General features: G+C 41.5%; 1 protein-coding gene across 4 annotated transcripts in view; it reads left to right on the top strand.

The window, feature by feature from the left end:
• Positions 1 to 20,354, top strand: part of UTRN (utrophin) — a 1,497,630-nt gene that overhangs the window by 330,120 nt on the left and 1,147,156 nt on the right. For all 4 annotated transcript variants that reach the window (XM_086927281.1, XM_086927282.1, XM_086927283.1 and 1 more), the window contains 3 exons: positions 2,529 to 2,606; positions 10,886 to 10,978; positions 15,155 to 15,327. In XM_086927281.1, the coding sequence (XP_086783407.1) occupies positions 2,529 to 2,606; positions 10,886 to 10,978; positions 15,155 to 15,327 (344 nt within the window). The remainder of the gene's footprint in view (positions 1 to 2,528; positions 2,607 to 10,885; positions 10,979 to 15,154; positions 15,328 to 20,354) is intronic.

The following is a 20,354-nucleotide window of genomic DNA, read 5'->3' as shown; positions in this document are numbered from 1 at the left end:
CCCCTATATATCCAGTACTTCCTACTTCTGTAAGTAGTTTTCACCTCCTTAATGGAAAGCCTCTTTCTTAGCAGGATTGAAGAGGGTTGAGATTGGCAAATTCTGAGCCTTTCAGCCTTTTATCTCCTTTACTTTGTCAAAAGTAGAAGGAATTGCCTGGATAAAGTTGTTTGTTTTCTCTTGGCGTATAAATAATTATGTATCAAGAAAATGAATATTCAGGGCACAGGCATGGAAAAAAGCCATGTAGAACAGATGGACATGCTAGTGAATGGGCATGTTTTTCTCGTAAAAAAGTTACAGGTTGTGATTCTATAAGTGAAGATTGAAACAGGTTATTGGAGTCTTCAGAGCATTTCTAAGTGAGGTCCTCAGGTATTTGACAAGTGATCTTGGCTGCAATCAGAGTAGCTCATTTACTTCATGTGACATAGGAATAATGGGGCGAGTGTAACCAGCACCAACCGCTATTTAACATTATATCAGCCTGTTTCTCATGTTCTACCCTTCCACTTGCTTGTACCCTCATGGATTTCCTGCTCCTCCCTTTCCTTCCTGCTCCATCTTTTTTTATCCTATGTGCCTACATTTCTTCTGCTTTTGCGTTCTCTCCTCCCATTGTTTCCCTTCTTCCCCTATTGCTTCCTTTCCCTGTTTGTTGCTTCCTTTCCCTGCTTGTTGCTTCATTCCCTGCTTGTTGCTTCCTTTTCTCACTTGTTGCTTCCTTTACTCACGTGTTGCTTCTTTTCCCTGCTTGTTGCTTCCTTACCCTGCTTGTTGCTTCCTTTCCTCTCCTGTTGCTTCCTTTCCCTGCTTGTTGCTTCCTTTACTCGTGTGTTGCTTCCCTGTTATGTCCTTTCCTCCACTGTTGCTTCCTTTCCTCATCTGCTTCTTTTTCTCCCCTGTTGCTATATTTCCTCCTCTGTTGTTTCCTTTCCTCGCCTGTTGCTTCCTTTCCTCGCTTGTTGCTTCCTTTCCTTACTTGTTGCTTCCTTTCCTTGTTTGTTGTTTCCTTTCCTTGTTTGTTGCTTCCTTTCTTTGTTGCTTCCTTTCCTTGCTTGCTGCTTCCTTTCCTCCCTTGTTGATTCCTTTCCTCCCCTGTTAGTTCCTTTCCTCAGCTGCTTCCCTTTCTCCCCTGTTGCTTCATTTCCTCCCGTTGCTTCATTTCCTCCCCTGTTGCTTCATTTCCTCCCCTGTTGCTTACTTTCCTCACCTGTTGCTTCATTTCCTCTACTTTTGCTTCCTTTCTTCGCATGTTGCTCCCTTTCCTCGCCTGTTGCTTCCTTTTCTTCCCTGTTGCTTTCTTTCCTAACTTGTTTACTACCTTTCCTTTCCTGTTCCTTCGTTTGTTTGTTTCTTTCGCCTCCCTTTCCTCTTCTACTCTGTTCTCTCCTTCCTTCCTTTCCTGCTCACTTCGCTCTCTTGCTCCTTCCTTTCTGCTATGACTTTTTACTTTTATATCATGATCACTCATTACCTTTTTTGCTCCTGCTTTACCTCACTTCCTCTCTCCTTGCCTCCTTAACAACCAGCCACCCGGGTGCCTTAAGTCTGATTACCATATGGCAGATCCAAACACCCCGGCGAAGATCATTATCTCCTGATGCCGTCGCTCTTTTCTCTTCTTTCTTGTTCCTTCTTTTCCTTAACCTTATCTTTCCTGCTCTCTCTCTGTATTTCAAGGCAGCCTTAGGGTGGCATAGAACGATGTAGTATATTGTATACTATTGTAATATGTGTATAGCACTTAGTAGGTCTCAGCGTCATAGCCAGTGTTTCAGGCACCCTTGTGCAAAGAAGGACATTTGCCCTGGCCGCTGTTTCAATGGCAATATACATCAATAATCAGGGATCAGTCGCCAGAAGATTTCTCGGTTTCACTGCACCTGCCGCACCATTGGAAGCTATGCCCTGCTACCCATGTGTGGGGTGCTGAAATGTACGTAACAAAATATTATGAGATAATATTCAACGCGTTTCAGGGTTACGGTCATAGCAACATATCTCTGGATGACAAGTTCATTCATAGCCAAATCGGAATATTAATTCTGAACAGTAGGGAGTCTAGGTAGCCATGTATGTATGGATGTAGAAACACCTAGTCAAATGGAAACAAATCATAAATGCAGCATTTTTGTGCTGAAGAATCAGACTTGAAAAACGTGCATTAAAATCGTAAACTTTTATTTTCACAAAAAAAGATTAATTGATGTATTGGTTTAACATTTAATTAATTTCTCTTTGATAATGGAAAGGTTTTTGTTGTTATTATCGCTCTGTATATTTCTCTGCGAATTGTAAGTCCATTACTTATTATTGTGCAGGGAAACACGAATGTTCTTCTCTTGAGCCTGCCTTCTTGTCTCTTCAGAGGTTAATCATCCTGCGCAGCCCACGTTTGCTTCTTTTATTTTTCCCCAAACTGTGTTACCTCCCACCCATTCTTTTCCTAACTAATTCCGTAATATGATGTTTATTTGTTTAAAAAAATGTTTTTGTAAATATTACTTTTACTTCTTTTTTTGTAGCCCAGAGAACGTGGTTCGACGAGAGTACATTCCCTAAATAATGTAAACAGGGTACTTCAGGTTCTACATCACAACAATGTGAGTGTGCATTATTTCACATGGACTATTTGTAATAAGTGGCTGTATGTGAGAAATGTAAAGTTTTGTTTTTATCAAACCAATGTCCTGTTACTTTACCAAATTCCTGAGTTTCATGCATATATCCACATGTGGCTACCAGGTCAAAATTTAGCGGTCAGGTAAGTGGCCAGGAAGTCCGCTTCTTCCCGAAAGCTCATCTAGCCAACATGTCCACAAGTCACAACTCCGCAAGTTAACTGGCAAAAATATCGCAAGGTCTGTTGGCATAATCCTGTTTCGCAGTTAGCGTAACCTATATGTTGAAACCGGAAACTTCAAAAAGCGGTAAATCAGCAGCAATCCTTTTAAAACTTTGCTCCCAAAATCAGAAACTCCTTATACATCTAGGTGCTCTCATTGGGGTAAAAAATCCCCATGATCTGTTTATCATGAAGAGTTCTTGTAAATAAGTGGATAAGCAAATAATTTACCATAACTAATACAGTTTCGCCGACACTGCATATACCTGCTCACCAGTTTCTCTTTAATGACATTAATTCTTTAATATGCCCCTGGGTAAGTATGAATTTCCAGGTTGATCTTGTGTAGGTTATTTGGATAGGAATGGTTCCAAGACTGTACTATAGATATCCAATGATGTAGACACCCTTCTGAGGGCCTAACAAACCAGTTTACTATTTCTGTGAATGCTGCTCATGAGCAGAGGGTTTAAAATGTCTAAACCCTCTGTGCAAGCAAGCAAGGGGTACCAGTAAAATTACTCTGCTGGGACTTAAAAAACAATTTTTTTATTTGGTACAAGTAGCCCTAAGCTTGGTATACGAGTAAGCTGCTGCAAAATTGTGTTAAGCGTTCCTCATTTTTTCGCAAACACAACTTGGTTCTTTGGACAAATCTGCATGTTTATCAATAAAGTGTATTCGGATTTCCATACCAAGCCGGAAAGCAAACTCCTAAGTTTTCTAGGTTTGGGTTTTGACAGTACAGCTGTTAAATAAACCTATTCCTAACAATTTACATGGAGTACTCTTTGGATCTAATCCTTTCAACCATTGGCTTTCTTCGACCAACCATTGCCAATTATGCCTTAGCTCAGTCCAGTGGAGTATTCTTCTGTTATGCGAAGTTATTGGTTGTCTGTCGGCCTCTCCTTGAGTGCTTGCATTGACCTTCATGTGTGGCTACTTTACAGCTATAGCCTCTCTGTCCTTTGCTACATGTGTGTCTCCTCCTCGCGAAATGCGTAGCACAATAAACCCAGACATTTTGGCTTTGATAGTATTTGTTTTCCTTGGCTCTGTTCTCATATGATACTTCAGAGAAACTTCATCCCTTGGACTTCAGAAGCTCTCTGTAAAGTAAAAGAGATAAAAAGAATAACAATACTATACTATTATGGCATTAGTTACTGGGCTGAAGGAACACTGACTATTGTGATGAAGCGGGTCACGCACACGTTTCACTAAGCTGATCCCACTGACGGACGCTTACAAAACGTTCTCTTTAACATGGTGTCCAGCATTGGGTGTGGAATGGAAAAAGTTGAAACACCTAACCAAACAAATAAAGCTAGACAGGGCTTTTGTGTAAAGTATGGTTGGAGCAGGCGAATTGGTGATGGGAGTAAGGAGTTACCCAGAAGACACAATAGAAGGACCTGAGGTTTCTGATTTGAGGAATGAACAGGCATCAGTTGAGCACAAAAAAAGGTTTGAGCTTGGGTCAGCAACATTAAAAGCTGGTGGAAAACAGTGGGCAGGAGGGTGGTACCAGTGTGGACCAATGTGTGAAATAGGTTGTATGACAGAAGCACGCATGGCTAAGCCACAGGTGTTTCTGTAGCGCTGCTCCAACAACGAATGTGTCTTAACAACGCATTTCTTTACCATGCATATCTTTACCATTCAATTTCGTGGTAAAGGCATAATTGGCAAAGGATATGCCTGGTAAAAATCCCACCTCAGCCCTCCCGCTCTGAGCCCTAAAACTCAACCGCTCGTATTTAAAACTACCCGTTCCCAGACCGGCCCTTGATCCCTACTACTGCCCCATCCCTGAAAACTGTCCCCCGCACCTACCCCTAAAACTCGCCACCACGTCCTAAAAATGTCCCTTACCCATTCCCCTGCTGTGATGCCTAAAACTACCCCAGCCCTGAAACTGTCTCTTTCCTCCATCGAGCCTTAAATCTCAGATCCATGTTCTAAAAACTTCCCCGACCCCAGCCCCCCACCCTGAGCCCTAAAGACTGTCTCCTATCCCTGAAAACTACTCCAACCCCTCCCTTAGCCCTGAAAGCTGCCCCCCTGCCCTTAAAAAAACCCGGCCCCTAAAAACTACCCCGACTTCTAAAAACTACTCTGCACCCCCCTAAAGCCTGTCTCAAGCCCCGCTTAGCAGACTGTGTTCTGGAGCTTCCGCTTCCAATTCTTCCTGTGCTCGCCAATCCATGTATCTAGACCGCGCATTGCCTTAACCATGCATAATCGTGGTTAAGGCAAGCGTGGCTCCGCTTGCCGGGTAGGGACACGCAAGGCTCAGCCCGTGTTGCAAAGGCCGTTTCCCTTTGAAATATATTGAAAAGAGCCAGAAAATATAGAATACGGGCGTCACTGGATGACCCCCAACATTCTATAAATCATAGAAGATGCATAACAGAAAGAGTATAAAAAATGTACACCGACATAGCAGCATTTGAATTTGCAACTTTCCAGGAGGATGCCAAAAGCAATACCGGGGAGAATGCCGCGGGAATATTGCTGATAGAAAGTACAGAGGTGCGAGTCACTGATTTGGTGAAAAAGGGTGCAGTTCGTCAGATATTTGTAAAGACTGGCCTTAGAATAAACCCACTGAGCTAGGGCAAACCACTGTGACTTTGAAGTTGTGCAAGTTCAACATCTTCACAAGCTTCTAGCTTTAGTCACAAAAATGAAAGTGTCCACTCGGCTCAATAGTACATAAAATTAACAAAGGCATTGGATAAATTCATTAAAGTGCTCAAGCTCATAATTATGTTTTTTTTTCCAAAATGAGGATTTTCCATTATCATCCAACTGTAAACCAAGCCTTAGCCTGCACAATTGAAGTCCAGAGCATGCATAATCACTTTGCATGCTATGCTGCACAAGGTGAGCCTGTCTTAACCTTTGCCAATAAGAGGAATCATCCATAGGCTTTTGCTCAAACACCCACTGTGCCGAAGAATCCATGTACAGCCCCTTATAGAATATGACATTTTAGTTTTATATGCAGAATCTGCTGACCAAATGGTTGCAAGGATATATTGGATCTTAGCAATCACTTGCAGACTGAAGGATCAGTTCTTAATTTGATCCAGTGGTTTCCAGTGCTTAACACCAGCACTTAATTGTCAACACCGGGACTCATGACAGCCAGCCTCATGGTGGTGCTGTTTTCCAATTGTGTGATGAACACAACAGCAGTTTTTTAAAATTAATTTTATATACATTAAAATGACTAATATCTGCCACCCAAAGCTAGAAAAATAGCCTGGGTGGCAGGAATTACTCAATTCTAATGTATACAAAGTCTGAATTTTCAGTAGTAGCTCAGTGTGCGGTGCAAGCTGCTATGGTCTCTTCACTAGGGCCCGGCACCTATTTATTTACAAATGAAGTACTCTGAAGGATACATTTTCAACAAAGGAGGGAGGGAGAGGGAAAGTGGACTCGGTCTCCCCTAGCAATTTACATAAACAAAGTAGAATCCACTCTAGTGGTGGTAGTGGTCCCTACAATGGTGGGGAGCACACAGTGTTGTGTAAAATACCCCTCACACTACATGTGAGTAAAGTGAGGAGGTTTGTTCACTGCCTCGTCCTGAAGAAGGAGTTTCCACACTCCGAAACATGTCATGTCGACGCACTTTCTGAGGTTGATGTACCTTAAAACACAGTAACAACCTCACCCTGCACCCTTTTAACGATAGCAGCTGAGGGCTTAATAAAGTTTATTTTTACCCTACGAGCCAGGTATTTTTTTAAACCTTCACCTCTCACTACTCACACTTAAAAAAAAAAAACACACTCACCAACACATATCTCACTTCAATTGCTCCTACGTAGTCGTAAGTCGTAGCACGCCGCATCCCGTAGAGGGGTGCGAAGACCCCGATGATGAAGCATGACACCAAGGGGCCTGTTGGTGTGTGAGGGGTATTTTACACAACACTGTGTGCTCCCCACCATTGTAGGGACCACTACCACCACTAGAGTGGATTCTACTTTGTTTATGTACTCTGAAGGATGGCAGAGTTACTGCTCCTGGTGACATTTCCCTGCTGTTCACATAGATATCAACTGTGCTGCTTCTTGCATCCAATTGTTATGTTGTGTAGAGGCTCAGCCTGCTACAATTCTTCATAACGGTCTTCCAGTCGTCTCGTGTCTCCACTGCATGATTCCAGGGCTTCCTTGTGATGATAGTGCATTGATGATGGCATTGCATTGAATCCATTTTCCAGGGTAGGTGAAGAAGTTTAAAATGATAGCTTCAGGAACACATGCTTAAAAGGCTAACATAAGAGCTTCAGCTCTTCAGGCATTACAATGGCACTGCCTGGGCTCAATGCACCGGCTTCAATTCACTGGCTACACTGAGAACATGAGAATGCGGGGTAACAAGAGACAAGGATTTACTTTTGCGGAAAAAAAGAATTCTTCAGTTGCTGATCTGAGCTGGACCAGCAAAGAAAAAAGAAAAAAAATTGGCTGCATCATTTTGTAGGTGTGTGCATGTGTGGTGCACATGCCGATAAAGATGCAATAGGCTTGTTTCCTCTTTAGCATGGCTAAATGTATTGGCAAAGGCTGTAGGAATCAAAGGCGAGAACTATTGGCTTTGCCAATGCTTGTTCCTTATGAAATCAGGTAAGCCCTATATCTGTGAGATGCAGGCTATCACAGAAAGATTTTATATATCTAAACCAGAGAAGAGTTGTATGTCACACTCTACAAAAGAGGCCTAATTTTGTCTTGCTGTACAACAGTAACCGAATCTATATAGAATTGACATTCGGTGAATCTGGGTAACTGTTTTTTGTGCCTTTATTATGTTGAGACCGATTTGGTGTGACAACTGATAAAAAGGCAAGAAATTAAAAAAAGAAACCTAATTTTATCAAGAACAAGACAGTTCAGATTTACCTGACCCATCCTCTTGTCTACATACAGATTTCCAGTAAAAGAGTTTGCCATATAAAGCGCTAAAGCCACAGAAACGGCACAGCCTCCAAATTATTGTATAATGTTTTGAAACACCCTGTTGAGGAGGCTAAGTCCTTCTTAGATTTTGTGCACATGACGAGCCCATTTTTCTAAAGTTAAAAAACATATTCATTCATGTCATATAGTCGCTATTTATCCTGTAAAATCTCTTTCATTATACAGGACTGTTGATAATTCACACACTGTTGTGTCAGTTTATGGTTATGGTCAATCGCAGTTTTTTGCTTGTTAGCTGTCACAATTGTGTTTTATGAAAAGATGTCTTTAAATTCATTGTTCCGGCGTTTCGGGAGGAAAACTGAAGAGATGGGGTTCTCAGCAGTTTCAATTTCTGATATTTATTTTGTTAAGTCCTAGCAATTTGTTTGCAAGGTCATGACATATGTTGGTGTAATATCTATTATTTCATGATCCCTCACTTGATGTACTCAGCATCCCCTATGCATGCTTGATCTCTGCTTCTGGAAGTTCTGTGAAGGGGACAGTTATCGAATCCTTCTCGGTGAGGGAGGTCCATTTTTGCTGATCTCATTGAGGCCGAGCTGAACTCTCACTATATCAGTTATCCATGTTCATTGAACAACCTGTTTGTCTGGAACAGTTGATAATCTGTAGACACCTGAGGGCATCTCAAAGTCTTGTTCCTCATTTTCTTTAAATATGTCAGATTACATTTGGGGGTGAGTTGTGCACTGGGTGTGCACTTTCGTGTTTTGTATTAATATTGAAATGTAGTTGCTTTGTGTAGATGCGGTTATAACCCGTTCGAACGTGGAGAGGTTTGCTCTATTAATCGGTTTTGACCAAGAGAATTTAGAAAGTGTCTAGATGGATCAGAAAGGGATTGTTTGATTTGGTAATGCCAATTATTACCCACATCAAACATGAAGAGCTTTCATACTCTGTACATGGAGATTGATTTGCTTTTATGAGATACTGTACTAGATAAATAAACTGAGGAACAGATAAGTTCACCACTGAAGCGGGTGCACTATATTGATAATAGTTTATTAGTCATTATCCCACCCTTCTGATGTACATAAATTCAAGACCATTAGGTTGAGCCACATTCAGATCTGTAAACCTTAAATGTATTCTGTGGCTGTATTAAACAACGTAGCCACCATTGCTGCATATTAACATGCCGAGGTTATGGTTTCATCAGGGATCCACCGGTCGCATGCTATATGCTGTAGTGAGTGGAAGAAATATTTGAAACAACACAACAACAGATCAGCGGAAGAGTAGGGCTGGAAAAAATCCCCCAAATAGAATGTATTCATTTTCATCAAATCACAACGTCTTTGACAAAGCCAGACCTAAAAAAAAAAATTGTTAAAATGTATGAACCAAAACATTCTCAAACATTTTCATTAGCGAGCAGATGTTAAAATTGACAAGAATGAATTACAGTATCCTTCCATTAGGACCTTTGTGTTGGAGTACATCCAGCTCTCTTGCGTGCCATTTTGTCTCCGCAGATGATAATGAGCAGTGGAGGTGAGTGTTCATGCATCCACCATCTTTCCCCCCCTATGTCCTGCCTTTGAGTTTCAGGGTGTTATATTGTAGTTGGTGGAGTAGTTCTAACATCTGATTCTCCACATATATATTTTCAATATCTACTTAAAATGTGCAAGCAAATTTAACTGCATCTTGCTAAGTTAACAGAGTCATTGATGCTTGTGAAAGGTAGATGTATTTGTGTCTGATGACTGCAATTGTGGCTTAGTGGCTAAGGGTCTTATTTAGACCATGACAGAGAGTCCTTCGCTGTGTCTGGAGCTGGAGGACTTTCTGCAGTACTTAGAAATCCTCACCAGTCTGCCAGGGATCTCTGTGCTGTGGTGCAACCACCACAATGATGAGTTCTCCAAAGCATTGAAGATTTGGGAAGCAGGTACCATGTAAACTGCTCCTGCTCAGTAAACTTTATGTTCAGAGGATACAAAAATCATAAGTAGAAGTCAGTTTTCAAAAACGAAATGGTCTCAATGTGCAAGGACTTTTGTCCCTGCGTGTGGGGGTCTCATAACATTTTTCCTGCCTGTTTCAAACATGCTTCCAATCAATGTCGAATTGCCAAAGTAGGCACCGGCCATTGTGCCCCACTCCTTTAAGATGCCCACGACAATGGATCAAAATAAGATTCATTTGTGAAAGAAAATTACAATCAAGCTTTCCTAAATGTTCTTTCCAAAAGATAGAAAAAATATTGAATCAACTCAAAGAAATGAAAACTTTACATTAAAGACTCTGCAGAGAAAATACTGTAGTAATGGAATGTACCCATTAACACCTTAAAATACATAAACCAGAGACATCAGATTCACATAACAGTTTGCCTCTTAAAAGCAACAGTTTGTAGAAAACCGTTGGATTGGGTATTAGGAAATAATTTGTGATGGGGACCCCGAAATTTCCACTGCTTAGTGGCCTTCACTGCTTCCAATGTTGCCCACCTAGACAACAAAGAATGCTGGTAGTCCTTTGTGGAGGGACCACATGATTACGGGTTTCTGTCAGCCTAGCCAGCGGTGACTCTGCTGATGGTAAGCCAGTGATGGCCGTAATGGTAAATAGAGTGGGTGACCCGGAGTGTTTGTCAGGGCTGGAGAACTGCCTGCTGGTTTCCAGTGTTCCTCCTGCTCCAAATCTAAAGGAAGTCCCTTAGTTTCTTATGTTGATTGAAGGACAAGATTAACCCTGGGACCCCCCCCCCTTGACTAAAGTGAATAATAACATCTCTTCCACCTCCTGAATTGGCAAATCTGCCAACTGTGGTAACCCAACACAAAAAAGCATAATGTTATTGTAAAGCACTGTATAAAATATATTTACAACGTATAGAAATATATCACGGGCATTGTTGCCTTTATAATCTGATAGTAAACACTTCTCCTTAACTCATTTCATTATTCTTGATACCCAAATGTCATGTCCTAGCACTAGCTTGCTCTTTGATTCTGTCTATAAGTGCAGTGATGAAATGAAATTGGGACCACTTACTGACTTGTGCTTTCTTCAGGTGGAGTTGGTGAACATTGGAGGGACCGATATTGTGGATGGGAACCAAAAGCTAACCATGGGGCTCATATGGAGTATCATCCTCCACTGGCAGGTACCGCACCTTCAGTACTTTTGATGTTGACACTGATGTTTGTGAATACAGCGGCTCCTCCCACCGCACCCTTTCATTGTTGTAAATATTGAAAACAATGCTGAATACCTTCAATTTAATTGGCACTTGGCGGATGTTTCTGGCTGAACATGCCTCATTAAGCACCTGCCAGGAATTAAGAAAAGATTTTCTGGAATGCATATATGTAATAATTACAGCGGCTTTATCTACGGCGAGTGCGGAGAAATATAGAGTAGTAAATCCCACTCAAGGCGTGAGAAGCGGGTGTTACATGGTGCGGTTTGCACTGTATGTTTGTCAACCTCCAGAAACAGGTTTATTAGGTGTCTTGTACTGTGATATTGCCTACCACAGAAACACTTCAAAACAATGCAACATGTCATTGAGAAGGCACTATCAATAACTTTTCAGAAATGGCGCAAGGGTTGTCAGTGCTTTTGACAAAATCGATTTGTGCTAGCTGGAGTGCTCCTCATACACAAACAAAGGCCTTACACTGCTGCGTTGCCTAAACATATAGAAGCTCCTGTCCTAGTAGTATTCAAAAACATGCCAACCTGAGCAAAATTCAAATAACAAAATAGTGAGTCATTGGCAAAAAATAAACCATTGTTAGCCTTTAAGCCATTTCTGACAATCTTTATATAAATATCTGAGATCATTCACTTGGCCACAGTTTATAAGGATTGTGATTTCATTGGTCAACCTTGTTGAAAGACCTTATCCTGCTACCAAAGATCATATCATGGCGCTTAGTCACAGGCAGCCCATGCCCCTGGAACCAAAGTGTCCTGGAGGAACTTAACCTGGAACATCATGCTTGCAAACTATTGATTTCTTGACAGATTTATTTAAAGAACTGAATTCTATCCAAGCTATTTTTTTGTCTTCGATGTGAAAATTCAAACGCCAAAATAAGAAAGATTGTGGGAAAGGGGTGGAATTCTTTAGGTGTTGTTTTTCTCAGCAGGATGTACAAGGAAAGCAATTCCCTCTGAGATTTGCAAATATTTTTCAACTAGAGGAATATTTTTTACATGTTTCCTAACATGTCTCTATGTTCTTGCCAGCTGGCCTGTTTTACATTCTGCTTGCACAAAGTGCATTCATAATTTTACTGCGTCCTTGTACAGTGAAGATTATGTCGATGAATTATAAGACCAGCCAACAGAAGCAATAATAATTATTAGATTTTATTTTAAGAGAAGTTCCCTTCATTGATTCTTGCGAATTTTGTGGCACTACTATTCTAATAAAGCAAACTATAGAAGATAAAATAATTTTACTTTTTTTCAAAAGCCAGTGATAGGATAATTAATTGGTTTATTTTGTATTACTGTAATTTTAAACTTTGAAGAGGGTGGGCTTGTCATTATTGTTTGTTTTCTCCCTGGAGGTTACACGTGTAGGGCTATCTCGAATGCACACATTCCTTCTTTAATTTTAATCTGTATTTTAGAGTATTTCTTTCCTCTTCGTGCATCCAGCTGGTGGGTTGACAATTTTTGTTGATTGTTCTGGTATGCTGTCCATTTTAAGGGCCTACCATTGGATGACAGGGAAGAGCGCATGCTCTGAAATGCAGTTATGCAACTTCAAAGAGGAGTCCTGCACAGGCAAGCTATAGAAATAGACAAGCCCTAACCTCAGTAGTCATCGAGTGATGGTCCTTAAGATCAACATAAGTCGTTTCTCTTCTTGTCTAATATCAGAGTGGGTAGCACAAGCAGGTCTTTACACGTCAACCAAGCTTGGCTCCTGAGCTGCCACGCGTAATTAGGGTATGGACTTTCGGTGGGTAGCATTTCCCCCTACAGGACGCTGCATTCTTTGTGGGAAACGAGACTGGTGACAATGGTGGATCACTTGTCACAAAGCTTGCAGTTTAACTCCCAAATTGAGGAGCCACTTTCCAAGACCCACATGCCAAATGTCCTTGACGCACTTGAGAGTTTTCTCCCAGTGCGTAGAAATATTTCAAACATTTCTGTGCATGGCTGTCATTGTTCCTGATTCACAAGGGGCTAGATTTTAACCTGTTTTTTTCGCCCAAAAATAGTTTTATGATATTTGTCCATCTAATCTGAATGACAAACTGCAGACATTCCGAGCTGCCAGGGAAGGAAGCTCATCTGAAACATGACATCTACAGCTACCATGCTACAGCAGCATCTTGGACTGGGTGGCTACAACTTAAATCACTTACTCTGGTCCAAGCTACCACTAGTACTACAGGAAATTAAATTTATAGCTGTTTGTTGTCTCATGTTGTTGCTTTAACTCAGCTGACCAGTAGATCAGTGCCAATGGCCATTGACATGCTGATGCTATATTAAATAATATTTTAAAAATAATATAAGTACACTGAACAAAGAACCAGTTCCATCTGAATATATATGAGACCCTCTGAGCAGTATCACACTCTTTTGTTGGGCGCATCTGGCCTAGGAGGCTGTGCGTGACATCTCTGTGCCTTTTATTCCTATTCGAGGTAGGAGCCATGTTTGGGGTTGCTACATGCCCATAATCCCTGTATAGAATTACTTCACATCACTTGAAATCTTCCATTTTGTATAAAGCATAACTACTGTAATTGCAGTAAGAGTTCCTCAGACTGGAAGTGATCACAAGGACGAGCTTTCGTGGATGATCTGCTGAAGGCTAGTACATTTGGGGGCATTGAGATAATTCTCACGGAGTGTGCCTTAGAGAAGAGCGCTCATGCGTTCAGTCCTCACACTCGACTCAACTCCTTTTTTGGAGCTTCTCGTGTTCATTGGAGGCTCACCAACTACTCTTGCATTTATTTAATTTATTTCTTTTTTGCTTCCGTTGTTTGATACACTACAGATCTAGGTTGTCGGAGTAGTAGATACTTTAACACAGAAGAGCATCCTATGAGTCTGAATTGAAGAGAAACGATTTACATCACACATATGCCTGCTGTTACCTGTAGACACATTGAGCACTGCCTAGAATGTTTAGTTTTTGTTTACCTTTCATGGTAGATTTTTTTTAAAGCGAATAATGGTGAATTCATGCGATTCTTTGGCTACAAGGCTTTTTCTGTAAATGTATGTATTTAACACATTTGACTTATAATTTCCAGATTTCACAGAATAATATGTTTGTAACTGAAATGGATGAAAATAATACTCCCATAAAGTATGCTGCATAATTGCATTTTCTGCTGCATATTATAGATAACCTTGCTACATAATTTGGTCCTTCAAACTTCATGATCTTTGTAGCTTTGCTAGTTGTAAAGCTCTGCAGAGCGGTTTGTGGGCTCCCATTATGATGATTAAATCTATTTCACAGGAAACCATGAAATAATATTTTTCATGTTTCATATGGAGTTTATACCCCTGCAATTTTTGTACAATAAAAGCACCCAAACATACATAATATATAGATTTAAACAACATTTTGGCTAGCATAATTCAAATTCCTACTGCTCATAATACAGGCACACTCATGTATTAGAAATGACCATAGTGGTCGGAGAAGCTACATAACCTCTCATATCTTTGTATTGTACTCGTGAGCCAGTGCTTAATTTGTAAAAAAAGAAAAAGTAAGCGCCTGGGCGCTCGTCAGGAGGCCACTGTAGTTTGCACCACACAAATAGCGCTTCAACGCCTCGTCAGGGGTAGTTAGCGCTATATAAATGTAATTACAATACAATACATTGCCGCTGTACTTACACAACTACTAACAATCACACTGCTACAAGTGTAACAATTCAGACTATTCGAATCCGCCAAAGCTTTAAGAATGGCTTGATTGGCAGGTATTCGTTGTTTTTAATGTATATTTAATTAACAAATAGCTGTTTTTCTGCTCATCTTTTAAATTGCAAAAACAGCGCCACCACGTGGCAGCTGTCATAAATACAGGTTCCAGCAATTAAGTGCAGGTGCTGACAATTAAGAGCCGGTGCTGAGCACTGGAAACCACAGTCTCAAATTAAGCACTGTAGTGAGCATTTATGGCAGTCGAGTAGAAGGGTTGTCTGAAAGTTTAACAACATCTAGAGTACAATGTATTAGGGACTTAGAGTAAAAAAAGTGAACAATAAAATAGAACAGGGTTACATGCAGGCCCATCTGAATTGTTGAAATTCTGGATACATCTGTCTGTGCTTAATTTCAGGTGAAAGATGTCATGAAGGCCATCATGTCGAATTTGCAACAGAATAACAGTGAGAAGATTCTTCTGAGCTGGGTTCGACAGTCAACGCGGCCCTATAGCCAGGTCAATGTTTTAAACTTCACCACAAGCTGGACAGATGGACTTGCCTTTAATGCTCTGATCCACAGGCACAAGTAAGTGAGAAACATGTCATCCCTAAATGTCCTTGTGTTCATGACTACGTCTTGGCTTTCTCCAGTACCGTTGCCATACAAACTGCGCACTGTGCCCATTTAGCGATTGTACAGTTCAAAGCATATATTTATTTGTTATATATTGTGCTATACAATAAAAGTGTAAAAGATTGAGTAAAAAGGTGAGCAATAAATATTATAGGTCACTCTATTGAGGTACAATTTTTAATTTTTTTTTATATGAAATGCAACTGGTGCACAAAGACCTTGTCTGCAGCACTACAGATTTTTTTTCTAGATTTACCCAAAACATGGAACTAAGGCGGTAGACTTAAAAGATTTGCTTAGATACAATAATATAATCTAATTGGGTAACAGCAACATGATAATTGTTCAAGCAAAAAATAGGTATTCGTGCCTTTCTATAGCTGATAATATACCAACTGAATGGTGCAGTCGCAATGCCATCAGACACGTGATTTTTTTAACTTACAGGCACAATGAAGCTGATTCAGACTAGGGCTCTGAGCTGTTTCTTGAAATTGTGTAAGAAGAATAGTGTCCGATTCTAAGTTCAAAAACATCCTGCTCTGATTAGTATTTTGAAGGATATGACCCATAATGAGACTGTCCTCTGATGCCATGCCAGTGAAGCAGGTGGGTAACTTTGCAAGACCTAGAGGCGGCCTGTATATGTCAGGTGCCAACACACGGAGAAGGTACATCGGGGAGATAGCCGTGTTCCCCATCTGGGGCCGTATTATGCATGTGGCGCATTTTCCTTTGTCGTGCCGGGTGCACCTTTAAAAAGGTGTGCCCGGTGCAATGAAGGAAAATGCACCAGATTATGATGAATGCGCGGCCGCCTGGGCAGACGCGAACTCGCCTTTGCGTCCACCATGCATTTATATAATACGGCCCCAGATCAGTTCCTTCTGTAGTCAATCAATTGATTATTTGGGATCCAACATAACAAGAAGACTTAATAACTAGATGCGGCTATTGGCAGGTCCGGTGTAGTAGAAATCAAAAAAAGGAGATAAAGAGCAAAAAAGTGATGGATGGAAGGAAATGGTAAACTAGACTCAGTCTTAATTACTGGGAGTTATTCCTTCTCTTTGTTTTTCAACTTGTCTGTGCCTTGACGGATAGGGACTAGCCATATGTAAATTTAATACTGGCCCTGTTCCAAAATGAAGCGTGAAAGACAGGCTTCATGGCCTGATTGAAAGCTGTGGCTTGATTCGAACCCTGGACTTAACTTTTTAGAACAATGCCAGTACTCAATTTACAAATGGCACTTCCTTTCATCCAACAGGTTTTTGCTTTCTATCACCTTTTGTTATTCTGAAATATGGTTGTCAGGAAAAAAGGACACACTTTGTACTCTAAGTCCTTTCTAATACAGGGAGGTTTATTTTTTATTTTTGCCTACATCCTCTTCCCCTTTGTTCCTTCTTATTTCATTATAAGCATTCAGATTATATAGTTTCCTTTTGGTAATATATTTGCTGTAATTCTTTTCTGTGGTGGAATGGAGTAAGTATCAAATACTTTACAGCCAAGCATGCGTGACTCCTCAGCATAAGAAATGTTTGCCATTGTTCATAGTTTTGCAATGGTCTTGTTTGTGCCGAATAGTCGAAAAGGTTTGTGTTTCGGTCTTGTTAGTGCCGAATAGTCGAAAAAGTTTGTGTTTCAAAAGAGTACCGTCCCCAGGAAGGCTACTGCCTTTGTCATATTTAATTTGTGGGCCTGCCTAGTGAATTATTTGGGCTGCTATCTCGCATTACAATGGTAGTTCTGTTTTGTATTTATCTATGCAAGATAGATGTTAGAACTGGGGGTCTCTAGTTGGCACAGGTAGGTACCCCTGTCCAAATAGGGACCCTTGTTTCTAGTCAGGGTAAGGAGGAAACCTCTGAGATAACCCCTGCTCACCCCCTTGGTAGCTTGGCAAGAGCAGCCGAGGCTTATCAAAGGCAATGTGTAAAGTATTTGTACCAAAACTCACAGTAACACAGTGAAAACACCACAAACTGACTCCACAACAGTTTAGAAAAATAAAGGTATTTAATCTAAGCTACACAAGACCAAAACGACAAAAATCCAACATACACAGTTCAAGAATATGGTTGCAAAAGAGTTCTTAATGTTAGAGATAAAATAATCCACAGTTGCGTGAAAAATTGACAGTTGCGTCACGTTTAGCCAACAGTACCTTTAAATGCGACAAAGTTCAGAAGCGGTTGCGGTGGAAAACAAGCATTGCGACGCTCCTGAGACCTTGGGGAGGCGATGCGACAATTCCGCTGGATGTAGCGGTGTGTTGCGATAACTCCGATCTGTATGGGGAGGTTTGCGATGACTTGTATGGATTCCGGTGCGGACGTTCTGTTGTGAAAAAGGCTCGCAAAGTCACGATGCGATGGTTCTCGGGGGGCTGCGACGATCTCCGGGGCGACGATGCGCGGTCCAGCGGCGATCTTCCTCACGTAGCTCCTCGATGCAATGGCTCTGCGACGATGTTCGAAGCGGCGTAAATCTTCAGCTAACGAAGGGTGCAACGTCTTTGGGCAGCGCAGCAGGCGCTGCGACAATCTCGATCTTCGTAGCGGCATGGAATTTTCACGCTCGGTCGGGTTTGCAATAGATTTTCTGTAGCAAAGTCTTTAAAAGCGTGATTTCCAGTTCCCCAACACAGGTACAGCTTCCAGAGGCACCACACATGGGCTAAGCACTCCAGGAAGGACAGAGCTCTCTCAGAAGAGCTCATGGAAGCTGGGCGTGAAGTCTTTTTGTTCCTGGGACTTCAAAAACAGGGAGCCAGCTCTTCTCAGGCCCTTGGAGATTCCGCCAAGCAAGGGGACACAGCACAAAGCAAAGTCCTTCCCCTCTCCTTGGCAGCAAAGCAACAGCAGGTCAGTCCAGCAGAGCAACAGCAGGACAGTTTTCCTTCTTCCGTTTCAGCTTTCTCCTTGGCAGAGGTTCCTTCTTGATTCCAGGATGATCTAATTTGCTGTTGTCAGGGGTCCTGTACTTATACCCCTAAACGTCTTTGTTCTCTTTGTGCAAGTGGGGCCTGAGCCCTGTCTGAACCAGCTCTGGGTGTTCCTTGAGCACTTTGTTTTCCTGGCTTCTCCTTTCCTTTCAGAGTGAGGGGCAGTGTCGTCAGCCGGCCAGCAGGAGGTGGAGCCAGCATTGTGGAAGGCAGGCACAGCCCTATTCAGGCCCAGGTGCTATCTCCTCCCCCACTCAAGCTGCAAATGCAGTCATTCAGCTTAGGGCTGACTCAGCCAGCCACCAGAGGAATCCCCAGCCCCTGTAACTCTCAAACCAGACAGTCAATTCACAAACAAGCCAAGGCACACAGAAAGGTCAGACAAGAGAACAGCAACTTTCTAAAAGTGCTCTTTTCAAACATGATGGGTTAATAAATTCAGAGTTCAGGGATACCAGACTTTTATGTCCTATCTTGCTCCTATGGAAAGATATGCTGGTAGCCAATGTAGCCAGCATCCCACATGATAGCCTATGGAGCAAGATAGCCTTACAATAGTGAAAAACTAAAATGGCTGTAATTCACTACCAGAGCATGTCACCTGCACAAGTATAAGCTCTACCTTTCACATACACTTCACTCTGCCCGAGGGGGTACCTTGGGCCTTCCATAGGGGTGACCAATGTGCACAAAAAGGGGAGGGTTAGGCCCGGTCAGTGGGGACACTGACGAGGAGGACATGGCAGTTCACAGACTGCACACAGGCACTGCGGTAGCAGACCTGAGACACCATTTTAGGGCTACTCATGTGGGTGGCACAATCAGTGCTGCAGGCCCACTAGTAGCATTTACATTACCAGCCCGGGCACACTTAGTACACTTTACTAGGGACTTCTTGGTAACACAAATATGCCAATCATGTATAGCCAATCACAATAACAATTTACAAAGGGAGCACTTACACTCAGACACTGATCAGCAGTGGCAGAGTGTCCAAAGCATCTAAACCAGCAAAAACGAAATCCCGCACAGTATCAAAAATACAGGAGGTAGAGGCAAAAAAAAAGGAAAAACCTCGCCAAAGATGCCAGGTCTAACAATAGATTAGTAAATAAAATAACAAGTAAAGCAAAAGTGCTTTTAAAAAAAATATAAAAATACTAAATGGATTAACTGGTTGTGGGTGTTTGGGATAAAGCAACATTGTTGGCTGGCAAGAGGTAAAATGAGGGATGTAACATAGGAAGAAGGGAGAAACATTAGCCAAAAGGCAGTATCAAGCACAGGGGCACATGGATATTACACAGCAGCACGAATGTGTGTGGTGAGAGAAGCACATGGATGAGAGATAGCAATGTGGGAGAGCACATGAGCGTCCGATGTAAAACACATGCAGTCCCATAGAGTGCTTAAACAAAAACTAAAAAGTAGTTCTCCAAAAATGAGCAGGTAAATCATAGAAACCAGCCAGTTGGAGTGAGATGGTAAAAAGGATGCTCTGTGGGAGGGAAAACACAAGATTGACTAGTTGGAACTCAAAAAGCCATTGAATAAGAAGTAGGCACATTAGTTTGGTAGTAAAGCCAACCAGTGGTAAACAATGGATGGGCTGCGAGATCCTGTATGTTCTGAGGAAGCTACAATATGTCTTAAAATAAATAAGGGTGATATAAGGAAGTAAGAAATGTGAGCAGAAAGATGGGATAGCACTGAGAGACTTATACTTAGTACCTTACAATATCAACGACCTCTGCTCTTTAGCATGTGGGTCCCCAGAGTCCCAAACCTTGATTCACCTTGTTCGGGAGCTGTCCTTGACATGATAGGGAAAAACCCCCAGAAATAAACGTGTTGCCTTACATCACTTTCATTTTGCCTGTTTTCATAATGATGCAAAATGCCTAAAAGCTTGTCGATTTCTTATACCAACTTTTTTTTTATTGATTTTCTGTACTAACGTCTTTGCTAGACAAGATAGGCTTATTGTTAATTTTCTAATAGTGTTTCAAAACTGCAACATTTTTAG

Source organism: Lissotriton vulgaris, chromosome 6, assembly GCF_964263255.1.
Source record: "Lissotriton vulgaris chromosome 6, aLisVul1.2, whole genome shotgun sequence".
Classification (NCBI taxonomy): domain Eukaryota; kingdom Metazoa; phylum Chordata; class Amphibia; order Caudata; family Salamandridae; genus Lissotriton; species Lissotriton vulgaris.
This window is presented reverse-complemented; position numbering and strand designations above follow the sequence as displayed.